The sequence below is a fragment of the Protopterus annectens genome, chromosome 10.part0 (assembly GCF_019279795.1).
Source record: "Protopterus annectens isolate FY-2018-M chromosome 10.part0, PAN1.0, whole genome shotgun sequence".
NCBI lineage: Eukaryota > Metazoa > Chordata > Ceratodontiformes > Protopteridae > Protopterus > Protopterus annectens.
The window spans coordinates 1,588,381,617-1,588,397,003 of record NC_056744.1 but is presented as its reverse complement, the minus strand read 5'-3'; the positions used below and the strand labels follow the sequence as shown (position 1 = coordinate 1,588,397,003).

At 35.3% G+C, this 15,387-nt stretch overlaps 1 protein-coding gene across 2 annotated transcripts in view; it reads right to left on the bottom strand.

Annotated features, from left to right (window-relative positions):
• Positions 1-4,118: 4,118 nt before the first annotated feature.
• The window catches only part of LOC122813757 (nuclear factor 7, ovary-like), a 72,901-nt gene continuing 61,632 nt past the window's right edge, over positions 4,119-15,387 (bottom strand). For both annotated transcript variants that reach the window (XM_044086239.1, XM_044086240.1), the window contains 2 exons: positions 4,658-4,680; positions 4,119-4,569 (listed from right to left, as the gene is read on the bottom strand). In XM_044086239.1, the coding sequence (XP_043942174.1) occupies positions 4,419-4,569; positions 4,658-4,680 (174 nt within the window). In that variant the 3' untranslated portion in view covers positions 4,119-4,418. The remainder of the gene's footprint in view (positions 4,570-4,657; positions 4,681-15,387) is intronic.

The window sequence follows — 15,387 nt, the reverse complement described above, 5'->3', positions numbered from 1 at the left end:
CTGTGACATGAGAGAATAGGAAGAAGGAAAAGCATTACCCCCACCCAGATAAAGTGTATTCAGTTCACTGAAATAGTTGTTCTGAATGCAGAGTTTATGAGTGAAAGGCATGGCATCAGAATGAATCTTTTTTCCCCATTGCCAGATCGATTTGATGACATGAGTAGTTGCTCTTATTTTTTACCAGGTTCTCCCTGTAAATTAGTTGAAAATTCTCTCCTTCGGAGGTGTTAGTGACCAGCAGCATTTTATTATTATTATTTTAGAATCATTTTCTAAAACTTTACAATTACAGTTCTCATATGAAAGACGGGACGAGTACTTCCTGAAGTAATACAATAACTTAATAGCAATTGCTTACTACTGTTTAATGAACCTGCTTTTTGGTCATGTTTATTATTATTATTTTCTTAAATTGGTTGTTTACTGGGTAGTTCTCATTATTAGTAAAAAAAAGTGTGGAGAAAATGCCATGAGAACTTGTCATTTTACATTTTACACAGAGTGAACAGTTGCATATGAGATATTCTGTTGATTATATGACAGTCTCAGTCTTAGCTCTTGTAATTAGCAAAGCAAAAATTCACCACAGAAAATATCAGGAGAAGCAGACAACTGTTAACTAAAGGGCTATGAGACAATACATTGCAACAACAAAAAATCAGGTTACACCCCATCGTTGGATATTGTCTGTCTAGAAACCAGCCACTAATATTATAAACATTCTGCTAGATCAGCAAAATAAAAGAATATGCACAAATTGCCGGCTACTGACAATATTGTTGCAGTAGCAAGACTGAATGTGACCAGCTTTTTGCATTCCTTTGCATACTCATCCAACCTGATCTAAGGAATGACATAACTTGTACACTGAAACTATCACAAGGGGGTGTATCTATATTCATCAAGGATACCCACACCTCCAGGTTAGTGTCACAGCATGATACCTCTGAGATCATCCATGTTCAGCTAACATCGGGCAAATCTGCAATGCAAATTGTGGCTTGCTACAGATCACCCTCCATGACCCAGGACCACCACTCCGCCTTTCTGGAGACACTGGAAAACATGAAGGTCCTACCGAACACCTTGATCTCGGGAGATTTCAATTACCGTACCATTAACTGGGAAAACTACTTGAGTACAAACTCCCAGGCTCAGCGCTTCCTGGAATTTATCAACTCAAATGCCCTGGATCAGCTAGTAAACTCCCCTACCAGAGGCCACAGCATATTGGACTTGTTCATCACCAACATGGGTGACAGGTGCTCCGTATCAGAGGTCAACCCTTCACTGGTTAGATCAGACCATAAACTAATCACCCTGGATGTCCACACCCCACTGCTACCCCCAACCAAGGAAACCACAGTGAAAAACTTTTCTAAAGCAAACTTCACCTTACTTAAGGCAGAGGTGGTAAGTTTCACAGCCCCCACGCTAAAGGATAACACTGCCCAAAATGCAGAATCCTTTAGAATTGCACTCTATGAGCACCTACAAGGATGCATGGATTTTGCCATCTGTAGCAAGACCAAGACTCACTCCCCTAAGAGAAGGAAACCAGTCTGGTGGATCCCTGCCATAAACAGGTTATACAACAAAAGGAGGAAACTAGTTCAGAAAAAAAGCAAATCCCAAGAAGGAAAGACGTCCCTGATCAGTATCAGTAAGAAACTAAGGTCCCTCATAAAATCATCCAAGGCTAACTTCGAAAGAAAAATAGCCAAGGATTCGAAAGATAACCACAAAGCCTTCTTTAGCTATGTCACGATATAATGGCGCACAGCAATGGTTATTCTGCTCCACAAAGGAGGGGCCACATCTGACCCTGGTAACTATCGCCCCATAAGCCTGACTCGCCTGGTCTGCAAGGCTATGGAGCGCATCATCATGGAACTCATTAACAAAGACATTGGGAACCTCCAAACACTTGACCCGACCCAGTTCGGCTTTGTTAAGGGCAGATCATGCCTACTAAACCTGGTTGACTTCTTTGAGACAGTTACCAAGGCCATAGATGAGGGAAAGGTGGTTCACACAGCCTACCTTGATCTCGCCAAGGCATTCAACACCATTCCTCACTCGGGTATTATAGAAAAACTCACCAGCCTGAACATAAACCCCTACATCACAAGATGGGTTACCAACTGGCTTACAGACAGAACTCACACGGTAAGAATAGTGGGCTCCAGGTCTGACTCTAAACCAGTCACAAGTGGTATCCCACAAGGCTCGGTTCTGGGACCCCTACTGTTCGGCATATATTTCTCAGAAGTACAGGCAAACACAGGAGGACTATGGCTAACCAAGTTCACCGATGACTGCAAACTGGGAGCCATAATTGACTCTCCGGCTGACATGGACATCCTCCAAAAAGGCCTTACTGAGACAGACACCTGGCATCAAAGTCATGGTCTCAAGCTAAATGCCAAGAAATGCATAGTCATCCCATTTGGGAAAAACAAAACACCCACGAATTACCACATAGGTGGCAGCCCCCTTAATACAGAAGAGGTAATAAGAGATCTGGGGACCCAGGTAGATAGTAATCTCTCCTTTGACAATCATATTGCCAAAGTAGTTAAGAAATCCTTCTATGTGGCCCATCTAATTACTAAGGGGTTTGCATCTAGAAATAAAGAGGTTATAGTGCCCCTCTACTCGTCACTCATCAGACCCATCATAGAGTACAATGCCCCATTTGGGATGTACCTCACAAGACACTTCCAACAGCTTGAAAGACCACAAAAGCACCTCACCAAGAGGATTACTGGCCTCAAACATATGTCCTATGCAGCCCGACTGAAAAATCTCCGGCTGTACTCAGTGGCATATCGCTTACTCAGAGGTGATTTCTGCCTGACTTACAAAACCATGTCCAACTCAGAATTGATGGACATGCTCAACCTAAAGGAATCCAAGTCACTGCGAGCCACATGCTCTAGTGAGCTAAACCTCGCCACAACAATAAAAAGAACATGCTGGAGGGATAGATTCCTGTCACAGAGACTCCCCATACTTTGGAACAAAATTCCTAACTACATTAGGCAGAGCCCCTCACTAACACTCTTCAAGAGAAGCCTTGACGGGTGGATGGGTAACAGAAAATACACCCCTGGGATCACTTCATTGGCTCTGCTTGACAGAGGCTCAGTTAATTAATCAATGGGGCAGCAAAAGCCGACACACTCTGGATAGGCTTATAAATGCCCTCGGGCAGATAGCCTAGTACCTACCTATGAACCTATGAACCTCACCTACAGATAAAGGATATTTCAGACACTGGAAACTCATTGGTTAAAATAGCCTTCTCTAAACCCTGACGGCAGACTCAGAGCATAATATGACTAGCCTGTGTCTGCCCTCTATGGGACAGTCAAGCCACTGCAAGACATAAGCAAGAGAGTGATATAGGTCCTTGTGTCATAGCTTATGCTCAGCTACTCTACTATGCTATTTAAGCCAGCCTAGCTCTTTAAGGGGTACCATGGTGGAGTTCTCTGAATCTACAGCCAATGGCACACTGTTCTGTTATGTGAAAGGTCATTTCAAGTCTAAACAGCAAAAGCACTGCTTTGTTTCTGTACAGAATGTCACCAGGGGTTGACTCAGGAATGAATCAGACCTGGACAACCTTTACTCATGATTTTGTGTTTAAACTATTTTTGTCTTATGAGTTTTTAGTATCCACATTGGCCATCTTTTCAATATGGGAGAAGTTTACACTGACTTTATATTCTTACACTGTGTGCATTCATTGATATTTATGTAAGTTTAGTGTGTATGCAATCATTTATGCTCTTATTTATTTATCGGACTTGTTAACCAAAGCAGTCACTAATAACCTCTATAGCTATGTGATACCTGGATTTTATTACAAAGACAGAGAGTTAGATTTGCAAGCCATCCAAGCCTTTTTGGAATGTATCAGTAGGTCAAATTATGAGGAATCATGAATGTACTTTACCAAGGTGGAATGGCCATAGTATTTCCACATCAGTCCCATAAAAAAAAAAAAAAAAATATATATATATATATATATATATATATATATATATATACCAAAAATATTATGGGCCTAACACTGATAGCTGTCAGACCCATGTAATTACATCAGCTGTCTTGTTTCACATGAAAACATGTCTTCTGCCTTTCAGGTAACCTGAGAACCACTGAACAATAGTCACAGAACAATAATGCACAGTGCACATGAACTGCAGAAAAGCAATGTATCATGTTTTTCATTATCAAAGGATTATTTAGACTATCTCCAACTGATCCCACTGTTTATGAGAATGTAGTGTTTAGTACTTGTTTTTAAAGTGAACTTCCATGAAGAACTTTTACTGCTTCATGAGGAGAAAGACAGTATAATCCCACATTCTGATGCCAGCTCAGATAATAATGAAAACGGTGACTCATTGCTCTGCATTTTCATTACCAAGGGTGACGATGGATTTCATTTCCTTCCAAATATTGTACATTAGGGGCCCGCTGTACATTTCCAGGTTCAGATCATATGAGGTTACCAACTTCGTTTCACTGGCAGTCTGTTGATACTCAGAAAACCTGTGAATGCAGAACATGACTGTTACTAATATTCATAAGTTACAAGGCTATGGCTTGCTGTCAGCAAAATTAGAGATGGCATACATACCTGTCCACTAAACTCTGGGTTTCCTGCATAGAAGAAAAAAGAACGGTGTTATTCTATGCAGCAGCAATGTCATTCAGATAAAAATCATTTTGTGGGATGGCAGCACAAACATATCATTCTGGCTCAGGTTTAGAAAATAGTCAGAAATGTTATCTAGAAGGTGCCTAATTGATTAATGTAGCTAAACTTTGACCTGGACAGTACTTTCTGTTCATCCTGTGACGTGAGATGATTTGATGATGCCCCTTTGAGTTAGCTCTGTGGTATCTACAGGCCTGAACCTTCAACTTAAGCAACCACTGCAGCTTAAAAACAAAACAAAACAACAACATCAACAAAAAAATATATCTTTGTTTATCTTATCCTGATCTTCTAATTCACGTTAATGTCTCTGTGTCATTCTAAGAAGTTATTACTGCTTTTTTTGTTCTGTCTCAAAATGGCCTGATGGTATATGGCATACTGACAGGATTTTACTCAGAAAATATGTTACCCTGTTTTCTTATGTCAAATCTTGTTTGCGTTTACTTAGAATAATAGAATTCAAGATTACTATAAACTCATAATCTTTGGAAATTCTCTTTCAGCAGAACTGTCTGGTTTGGGAACTGTGTCATGTTTGAAATTAAATGCAATAAGAAATTTCTTTTTCTACTACAAAATAGTGCTTAAATTGGAGTTTTTGGAAAAAAAAAAAACAGGAATCACTTGGCTCCTTGAACCCATCCATGTTTATTACCAGTATTAAAGTTTTTCCATTCTGGGACTAGAAAGTAAAACTGGTGTGAATTCCAAAAGGCTCAATAGCTTTTTAACTGGGGGGGGGGGGCAGATATAATTGACAGTACATAGTAAAAGAGCTATGAAGGCCTAAATACTTGGTAAGTGTACAACATCAGTGGATGGGAAAGACCAAGATACACATTTCTCCCTATTCAAGGCTTTCTCTGACCAAAAACTTTGTAATAGGATAGGCAAAATTATGAATGGGCAAGGTAGATAAACTGCTGAGGAAGTTATTTTGAGATTTCATTCAAACCCAAAATTGTGCTCACTAAGAAAGATGAATAGGATGGAAATACCACAGGAAAGAAGAAACAGCTTAGTCATGGTAATGTAGGAATTATTCTGTAGGGAGGAAATATACTCTGGGAAGAGGAAAATGTGTGCAGGATATAGTTACCTCTTAAAACTGTATAAAATATCTTTACTTTCCACAATTCATATTTTTCCAAAGAGAATGGCGCTTGGCCTACTACACTTTATCTTGTTCACTAATACACTTTATTTAATTATCTCTCTATCTATCTATCTATCTATCTATCTATCTATCTATCTATCTATCTATCTATCTATGCATCTCTCTATCCATTTATCTGTTTAAGGAATGTATATTCAATCCAATGGCTTGCTGTCAGCTATGACCTTGTTACGTACAAATAAAAACATAAATAATAGCATAAAAAGGGTTCATACTTCAGCTGTACAACACAACATGGGTGATGCCACACATGTGCAAGCAGGGTCACATGCTCCAGCTATGAAATAGTGTATCCCAGTGAATGATCAAGTAAAATGTAAAGAGTTTTTTGACTATTGTGTCTGTGTGCATATACACACATATGCATTTAAAAGAGAAAAAAAAAATAAATAAAAATAAAAGACAATTCCAGTATACCCTTAAATATATAGCAAAAAAAAAAAAAACTTTCTGTCCACTTCTCTCCCATGATGATAGTAATTAGCATGGGTAGCCAATCCCTGCTCTGTTATCATCCAGTGTATTTTAAGCATGTGTGATTGGTTGTTCTGGCAATCTCTACTCATATGACTGAAAACTACTAGGCGGGACCTACAGACTAATGGATCTTCAGGGACATTTTTTCTGTTTGTTTTAGATGATGCATGTTTTAAATATCAGTGTAAATTTTTATACTTTTAGTAAAACTGGATAAAACTGCGGACAGTGGTAACAGTAGATATTTTCCATAGCTGAATAAAGATTTTTCGGTACTTACGTATTATCGCAACCAGATTGCAAAGTCGCTCTAATTACTTATGTTGCAGGGAATGTAGTGTATCCTGCACTGACAAGGGGTTGTAAAGTCTAAATTACTTGTATCACTTCGGCTCTGTGAAAGGGACAGGAATAATGGCCAAATTCTTCCTTCCCGGTAACGTCCTTTACCTCGTAAGTTAATGTAAAATTAACCTGACTGCCGCTACACATAAGGCATATGTATTTCATTAATTACATACTTCCATCCTCCGATTGTCCAGTGACTTTGTACACAGTCACACATTTTATGAGGGTCATACCGATAATATGTGTCATAAAGCTGGACATTGTGCGGAAAGCTGGACAGTTTTCAGGTGTGTATAGGTGGAATGGCAGTGACACACAAGTGTGAAATCCTTATACTAGAGCAATTATTCGCAGTCAGAAGAAAGACAACAGTTCTGTGGAACAGGTTGTTTAATTCATTACTCCGGGAATATCATCGCTACATGTCACAAACTGAAAACGGACATGCCAATTTTGCCTTTTACATTCACCTTTCAGCTATAAGTGAAGGGAACCTTTGCCAATTAATTCACACTGAGACACATTCGTCTCAACATGGTGCTGCATGTAATGTGGCGGAAACGTAAAATAATGGGAGGACAACTTGCTAAAAATCTGGGTACATTGCAAATATTTATACAGTTTGCGATTGACACAATAATGTGAAATACTTTTCTCGACACCTGAACACCACATGAGAACTTGGTACTTAGGTATTATCGGTTAGAAATCTGGTTGCGATAATACGTAAATACTGATTTTTCTTCTATTTTACATTTATTATGATCTTTGTTATGGCTGGGGGCACATCTCCCAACTGTCTCTAATTTCACTTTTATTTTGGTCTGCTGCTTATAAAGTTTTTTTCTGGTAAATTGTTGTGAATTGCAGCCAGATGCTAAAGAATGACTGACATATGAGTTTTAAACTTAATTCCAGCAACTTTCTAAGTTAGTGCATCTCTTCTAAAGAAGTTCAAAATAATGCTTCATTAAATTATAATGCCATGCATACCAAACCTCTGAAAAGAAATATTGTTAAAGGTAATTTTTTTTTCATTAAATCACTAATGGAATGTACCGTTGTTTCAGTTGCAATTATTGCAAATATGTTTCTAATGAGGAAAAAAAATAATTTTGAATGGCAATAAAATCAAGGTACCTGGCATTTTGAAAAGTCAGAATATGTGGTACATGCTTTAGTATATGTAATTAGTAAGATTTTTTTTGTTTACAACTAGAGAAATTTACCACAGGATTTCTTAACACCTATGTGCTATGAGACAGGTGATATTATGAATGATTTGTCAAGGCATTTTATTTCTTGTAGTAAGAAAAAAAAAGTTTTTTTGTTTACTGTCATTGACTGTGTTAAAAACCTTCCATGCAGGTTTAATACTGATGATGAACTTGAATACAAAGAGTATTCTTAACAGATTAGATTAAATGCACGCTGTTAACCAGGAATAAATTATAAGAAACATTTTAAAGCATACTTGAAAAAGAGAAAGCTCAAGCATTAATTATGTTTGCATATACATATGTGATTTTTGATTGGCTATTGATTGGTGTCTTTTTGAATTTGTTTTGTCTGATGAAGTTCTGCAGTGAATAAAAAGGGCTTACCTAGTGAATAGATTTGTTTATATATTTTGGTAATTTTTATATGTTTTATACACACACACACGTATACATACATATATATATATATATATATATATATATATATATATATATATATATATATAAATACATGGGTCTACTTCAACCCATCAAAATGACATTTAAGCAAATCTCATTTACCCGATCCCAGTTCAAGCAGCCATCATGAGTGGTTTCAGGTTTTATCCTTAGTTTCCCTATCCCTAGTGCATACCCTGACAGGTGTGTGGGAGGGGTGTGCAATGGGATGTCAGCTGAGGGAATTCCCCCAAGACATCCCTGCTCCACTCCTCTGACACTCAAGTGGCTAGTTTTATGGTCTCCACTTAGAAGTGTCCTTGAATGTATGCAACCCACCCCCCAGAAAGGCATGTGAGCCACTCCTCTTTGCTCCTCCTCCTCCTTTCCTAGCATTTTTTATGCCACAAACACTGATGGTGGTTACTTACAAAACAACTAAATAAAATTGTGTAGCAATCTCAGTCAAAACCAGTAATCCACAAAAAAGATGCTGAAGAGTAAAAAAGGCACAGAGCAGAGAGCATACTTCACTTTCTTTAATCCAAAAAACAGACTGACGAACACATTAACGCTTTTCATATATGACACAATCGTGTTTTCATCCTAATAATTAGGACTTCATCAGATACACATACCCCAGTACAATTTGATTTATATACACAATTTATAATCAATTAACCTATCAAACCAACTCTGTTTATTCGAATGAACAAATCCCCATTCTTAAATCCATCATGAATATTCATTAAACTAATGAATTATTAATAACAGTGTCTTTAGAAAAACTATTGCACTTTATTTAACCTCCTAAAGAAATCTTTTTATGTAATCAGATTAGGACCTTTATCTCTTGTTAAAAAATGTATATTAATAAATCCTATATTTTGTCATAGATGCAAAAAATAATTCACATTATGTTTTCACAGAGATATTGTGTGTGTTTTAAAAATCAGATACTAGGCTCCCCCTAGTGTAAAAAACCTGCATTTCTCTCAAATAAATTAATTCATAACATTCATAAAATATTTAATAAATATGCATTTACATGTTAATTTATTAATAAATACTTAAATAAATATTAAGATATTTAAAATTGTCTATAAATATAATACAAATATAATATGAATTGTTAACCTAAAGCAAGTGATGTCCCTACAATGAATTAAATATGTGTGTATATACAACCCTTTATAAAATTCATACTTTGTTGGTTTTTAATTTTAATAATGGTCCAATGGAAATGGTTTCATTCAACCCAGGTTTCCTGCTAGCAACAAGGTAAACCTGCCACCACAATTCTCTACTTTCTAAAATTTCTTCCCATGGACCTCCCCTAACATCTGGTTTTATTTGTTCTAAAACAAAAAATAAAAATTCAGCTCCTACACAACTTTTAGTATGCTTATATAGTGTATTTGTCTCCTTAGCATTACTAATTTCGTAAAAATGCTCATAAATACGTCTTTTAAACACCCTCTCAGTCTTTCCAACATAAAATGACTGACAATTTTGGCAGACTGATATATAAACTACCCCTTGTGTATTACAATTATATATATATTTATTTCTTATATTTTTATTCCTACTCTCTATAAATATCTCTTGTTTATTCATAATATGCGGACATTGAGAACATTTTCCACATTTAAATGTGCCTATCCTATTATTAACCTCTTTTTTACTGTAACTCATTCTTTCTAACTTATTTCTTATATTTGGTGGATTCCTGAATGTTATTTGTGGTTCTATCTTTTTAACTTCCTCCATATCAGTAAATATTAGAAATTTATCCCATTCTTTCTTAAATATGTCTTTTATATTTTGATTAAAAGTGTTGAATTCAACCACCAATATTTTTTTATATACTTCTTCCCCTTCTTCTTCTTCTTTATTGGATCCACCAGTATTCCTGTCCTCAACCTGTCCTTTTATAGGTTGAAATTTATTTAACCTCCTAGCTTCTACTTCCTTTCTTATTTCTTTAATAAATTGCCTTGGGTAGCCTCTATCTAAAAACATATTTTCTAACTTATTACATTCTTCTAAGAAATCAACCTCTCTACTCGTCATCCTGGAACCTCTCACAAACTGCCCTTTTACAATATTTTTCTTACAATGTGCAGGATGGAAGCTGTCATAGTGTAGGTAGGAATTACAATATGTATTCTTTCTGTATACCCTAGTTTCAAACTGATTATTTTCCTTAAAAACTTCTACATCTAGGTAATTTATAAATTCTGTATTTATGGTATAATACGCCATAAATACAGAATTTATAAATTACCTAGATGTAGAAGTTTTTAAGGAAAATAATCAGTTTGAAACTAGGGTATACAGAAAGAATACATATTGTAATTCCTACCTACACTATGACAGCTTCCATGCACATTGTAAGAAAAATATTGTAAAAGGGCAGTTTGTGAGAGGTTCCAGGATGACGAGTAGAGAGGTTGATTTCTTGGAAGAATGTAATAAGTTAGAAAATATGTTTTTAGATAGAGGCTACCCAAGGCAATTTATTAAAGAAATAAGAAAGGAAGTAGAAGCTAGGAGGTTAAATAAATTTCAACCTATAAAAGGACAGGTTGAGGACAGGAATACTGGTGGATCCAATAAAGAAGAAGAAGAAGGAGGTATATAAAAAATATTGGTGGTTGAATTCAACACGTGTAATCAAAATATAAAAGACATATTTAAGAAAAAATGGGATAAATTTCTAATATTTACTGATATGGAGGAAGTTAAAAAGATAGAACCACAAATAACATTCAGGAATCCACCAAATATAAGAAATAAGTTAGAAAGAATGAGTTACAGTAAAAAAGAGGTTAATAATAGGATAGGCACATTTAAATGTGGAAAATGTTCTCAATGTCCGCATATTATGAATAAACAAGAGATATTTATAGAGAGTAGGAATAAAAATATAAGAAATAAATATATATATAATTGTATTATATATCAGTCTGCCAAAATTGTCAGTCATTTTATGTTGGAAAGACTGAGAGGGTGTTTAAAAGGTGTATTTATCAGCATTATTATGAAATTAGTAAAGCTAAGGAGACAAATGCACTATATAAACATACTAAAAGTTGTGTAGGAGCTGAATTTTATTTTTTGTTTTAGAACAAATAAAACCAGATGTTAGGGGAGGTCCATGGGAAGAAATTTTAGAAAGTAGTGAATTGTGGTGGCAGGTTTACCTTGATGCTAGCAGGTTGAACATTCCATTGGACCATTATTAAAATTAAAATCCAACAAAGTATGAATTTTATAAAGGGTTGTATATACACACATATTTAATTCATTGTAGGGACATCACTTGTTTTAGGTTAACAATTCATATTATATTTGTATTATATTTATAGACAATTTTAAATATCTTAATATTTATTTAAGCATTTATTAATAAATTAACATGTAAATGCATATTTATTAAATATTTTATGAATGTTATGAATTATTTGAGAGAAATTGGGTTACACACATTAGGGGAGCCTAGTATCTGATTTTTAAAACACACACAATATCTGTGTGAAAACATAATGTGAATTATTTTTTGCATCTATGACAAAATATAGGATTTATTAATATACATTTTTTAACAAGAGATAAAGGTCCTAATCTGATTACATAAAAATATTTCTTTAGGAGGTTAAATAAAGTGCAATAGTTTTTCTAAAGACACTGTTATTAATAATTCATTAGGTTAATGAATATTCATGATGGATTTAAGAATGGGGATTTGTTCATTCGAATAAACAGAGTTGGTTTGATAGGTTAATTGATTATAAATTGTGTATATAAATCAAATTGTATTGGGGTATGTGTATCTGATAAAGTCCTAATTATAAGGACGAAAACGCGATTGTGTCATATGGATTAAAGAAAGTGAAGTACGCTCTCTGCTCTGTGCCTTTTTGACTCTTCAGCATCTCTTTTGTGGATTACTGGTTTTGACTGAGATTGCTACACAATTTTATTTAGTTGGTTTTTGGTGTCATGTCTTGAGTCGAATCTGCACTGAGCTCTGGTGTATTATGGCTTCGGAGGGACAGGGAGACAGGCCAAGCTAGAAAGCTGATTGGGCAACTCACCGAACTCATTGACTTACTTACGCCTCTTTGTCGTAGCTTACTTCCTGCAAAAGCGAATGGGAACTCAGAAGGTGGACTGCTAGAAGGGTGTAGCGGAGAAGCCACGAAAAGGAAAAGGGAGCTTATAGGCGAGGAGACTGGCGCCGGCAACCCTGGAGAAGTAAATTATACGTCTTTTGACCCTAGGAGAACACCAAGAGTCCTGGACTTGGAGGCAGGAGTAAACGCTACTGAGAATGGTTCTTTGCTTGATAGAGGGGCCCGACCTAAAACGCATTCGGGAACCCAAGGTACTGTTTTCCCGAACCGTAAGTCCACCAATGAGTGGTTAAGAAAAGAATATCATTTTAATTTGGACAATAATAATTTTAACAACAAATGTTCAGATGGTGATTCGTATGTAGTAAAATTAGACAAACTGTACAAACTGATGTTACAACATAGAACGCTAACAATAGAAAATGGTTACTTGCAAGAATGTTTGGTTAAAGAGATAGTCCCTAAGGGACTAAGGGTATACAAGTACCCTAACAATGTTCAGATAGGGTCTTTATTTCATCAAAGTTTGGTGAAGGTTTTTAACAAATGTGGATTGGATATAGTACAATTAATAATCGAAGAAAACGACAGAAAACAAATAACACTTGAAAAGGAAACGAATGAGCTTGATTTGTGTATTAAAAAAGACCTCATTTTTAGTATTGTAGAAGAAAGAGAGAAATATTTTAAAATAAGACAGGATGTTGATTTTAAGTGTGAAGTTACATTACAACGGAAAATTGGAAAATTAAATAGAGACATAAAGGAATATGCTGACAACAACAGCTATCCGAAACCTGCATTTTTTAATGATAGAAATAGATTTTATAATAATAAGGATACGAATGTAATATGGACAGAACAAGACTATGATGAAGAATTCCCACCTTTACAAAGAATAGAACAAGAGCAGCAACAATCTCGGAATAGGATGGGAAATTTTCCAAATGGGGGGGGAGAAGGGGGAGGGGGAGGGGGAGATTTTATTACTAGATACCCCAGTCCCCGTAATTATTAATGATGTCCAACACGAGATTATGGTTGAGAATAACATTGAATGTACATATGGTGGGTTCACGATTTACAATTTCAGTGATATTTTATTAAATAAAGAACATTTTAATCTTTTAAGTAAAGGTTTAAAATATAACCCAGTGAAAAAAGGTGATGCAACAAATACTATTTTAGATATTAAATTATTTATGAGAAAAATTAATTTATCTATTTTAGCATCTAAAGCTGGATTTAATAGAAGCAACACAGAAATGGTAGAATTGGTTAGGAGTTCCATTTTTAATCCTCCCCTGGTTCCACAACTAAGAAATCTTGAAAACGTGTTGGAAAAAGAAATAAGGAAGAAGGAAGGAAAGTACTGTGGTAAAAAAGGATATAAGAATAATCTGAATGAGTGTGAGTTCAAAGTATTGGAAGAATTACAAAGGAATCCTACATTAAGAATAATGAAACCTGATAAGGGAGGGGGTATAGTTATTATGGATAAAATGGCATATGAAGCTAAAATGCATGCTATACTGAATGATGAAAGGAAGTATTCAGTCGTTTCAAGAAATGAGATGTTAGTAGCATACAAAAAGATTGATCTATTATTAGAAGATTTGGTAATAGAGAAAGTGATTGACAAGATTTATAAGTATTTTGAAGTGAAGAATCCAAGGGTACCAACAATCTTTGGGATACCCAAAATTCATAAAAACCAGGAACCCCCCCCCCCCTTTAGACCCATAGTTACTGCTGAGGGCGCGAAAACAGTCCCTTTGGCTAAATATGTGGATTATAAGGCTAAACATATATGGGTAGACAATAAAACAATTTTAAGGGATTCTTGGGATTTCCTTAGAGAACTCACACCAGATGTATACAAGAAAGATTTAATTTTCATTACAATTGACATCATTGATCTTTTTTCTAATATTCCCCATAAGGAAGGGATGGAATACTTTGAAGAAATGGTATTCTCGGATATGAAAATGACACACAAAGAGAAAATCACTACAGTGGTATTAATGGATATCATACTTAAGAATAATTTCTTAATTTTCAATGGGGAATACTATCAACAGAGATCAGGGGTATCCATGGGAGCTGCATGCGCCCCCACTTTTGCTAACATCGTACTTTCCAAGTTGGAGGAGAAATTTGTTTTGCATTCTAGTTTTAACCAATATTGGCTTCTTTATCATAGATTTCTTGATGACATAATAATTTTTTGGACTGGGGAAAAAGAAAAATTTTTAGAGAAAAAATTTTTTTAGAGTTTATTAATTATATCAGCTCTACTACGAGTTTTTTGAGTTTTACATACACCATAAATACAGAATTTATAAATTACCTAGATGTAGAAGTTTTTAAGGAAAATAATCAGTTTGAAACTAGGGTATACAGAAAGAATACATATTGTAATTCCTACCTACACTATGACAGCTTCCATCCTGCACATTGTAAGAAAAATATTGTAAAAGGGCAGTTTGTGAGAGGTTCCAGGATGACGAGTAGAGAGGTTGATTTCTTGGAAGAATGTAATAAGTTAGAAAATATGTTTTTAGATAGAGGCTACCCAAGGCAATTTATTAAAGAAATAAGAAAGGAAGTAGAAGCTGGGAGGTTAAATAAATTTCAACCTATAAAAGGACAGGTTGAGGACAGGAATACTGGTGGATCCAATAAAGAAGAAGAAGAAGGGGAAGAAGTATATAAAAAAAGATTGGTGGTTGAATTCAACACTTTTAATCAAAATATAAAAGACATATTTAAGAAAGAATGGGATAAATTTCTAATATTTACTGATATGGAGGAAGTTAAAAAGATAGAACCACAAATAACATTCAG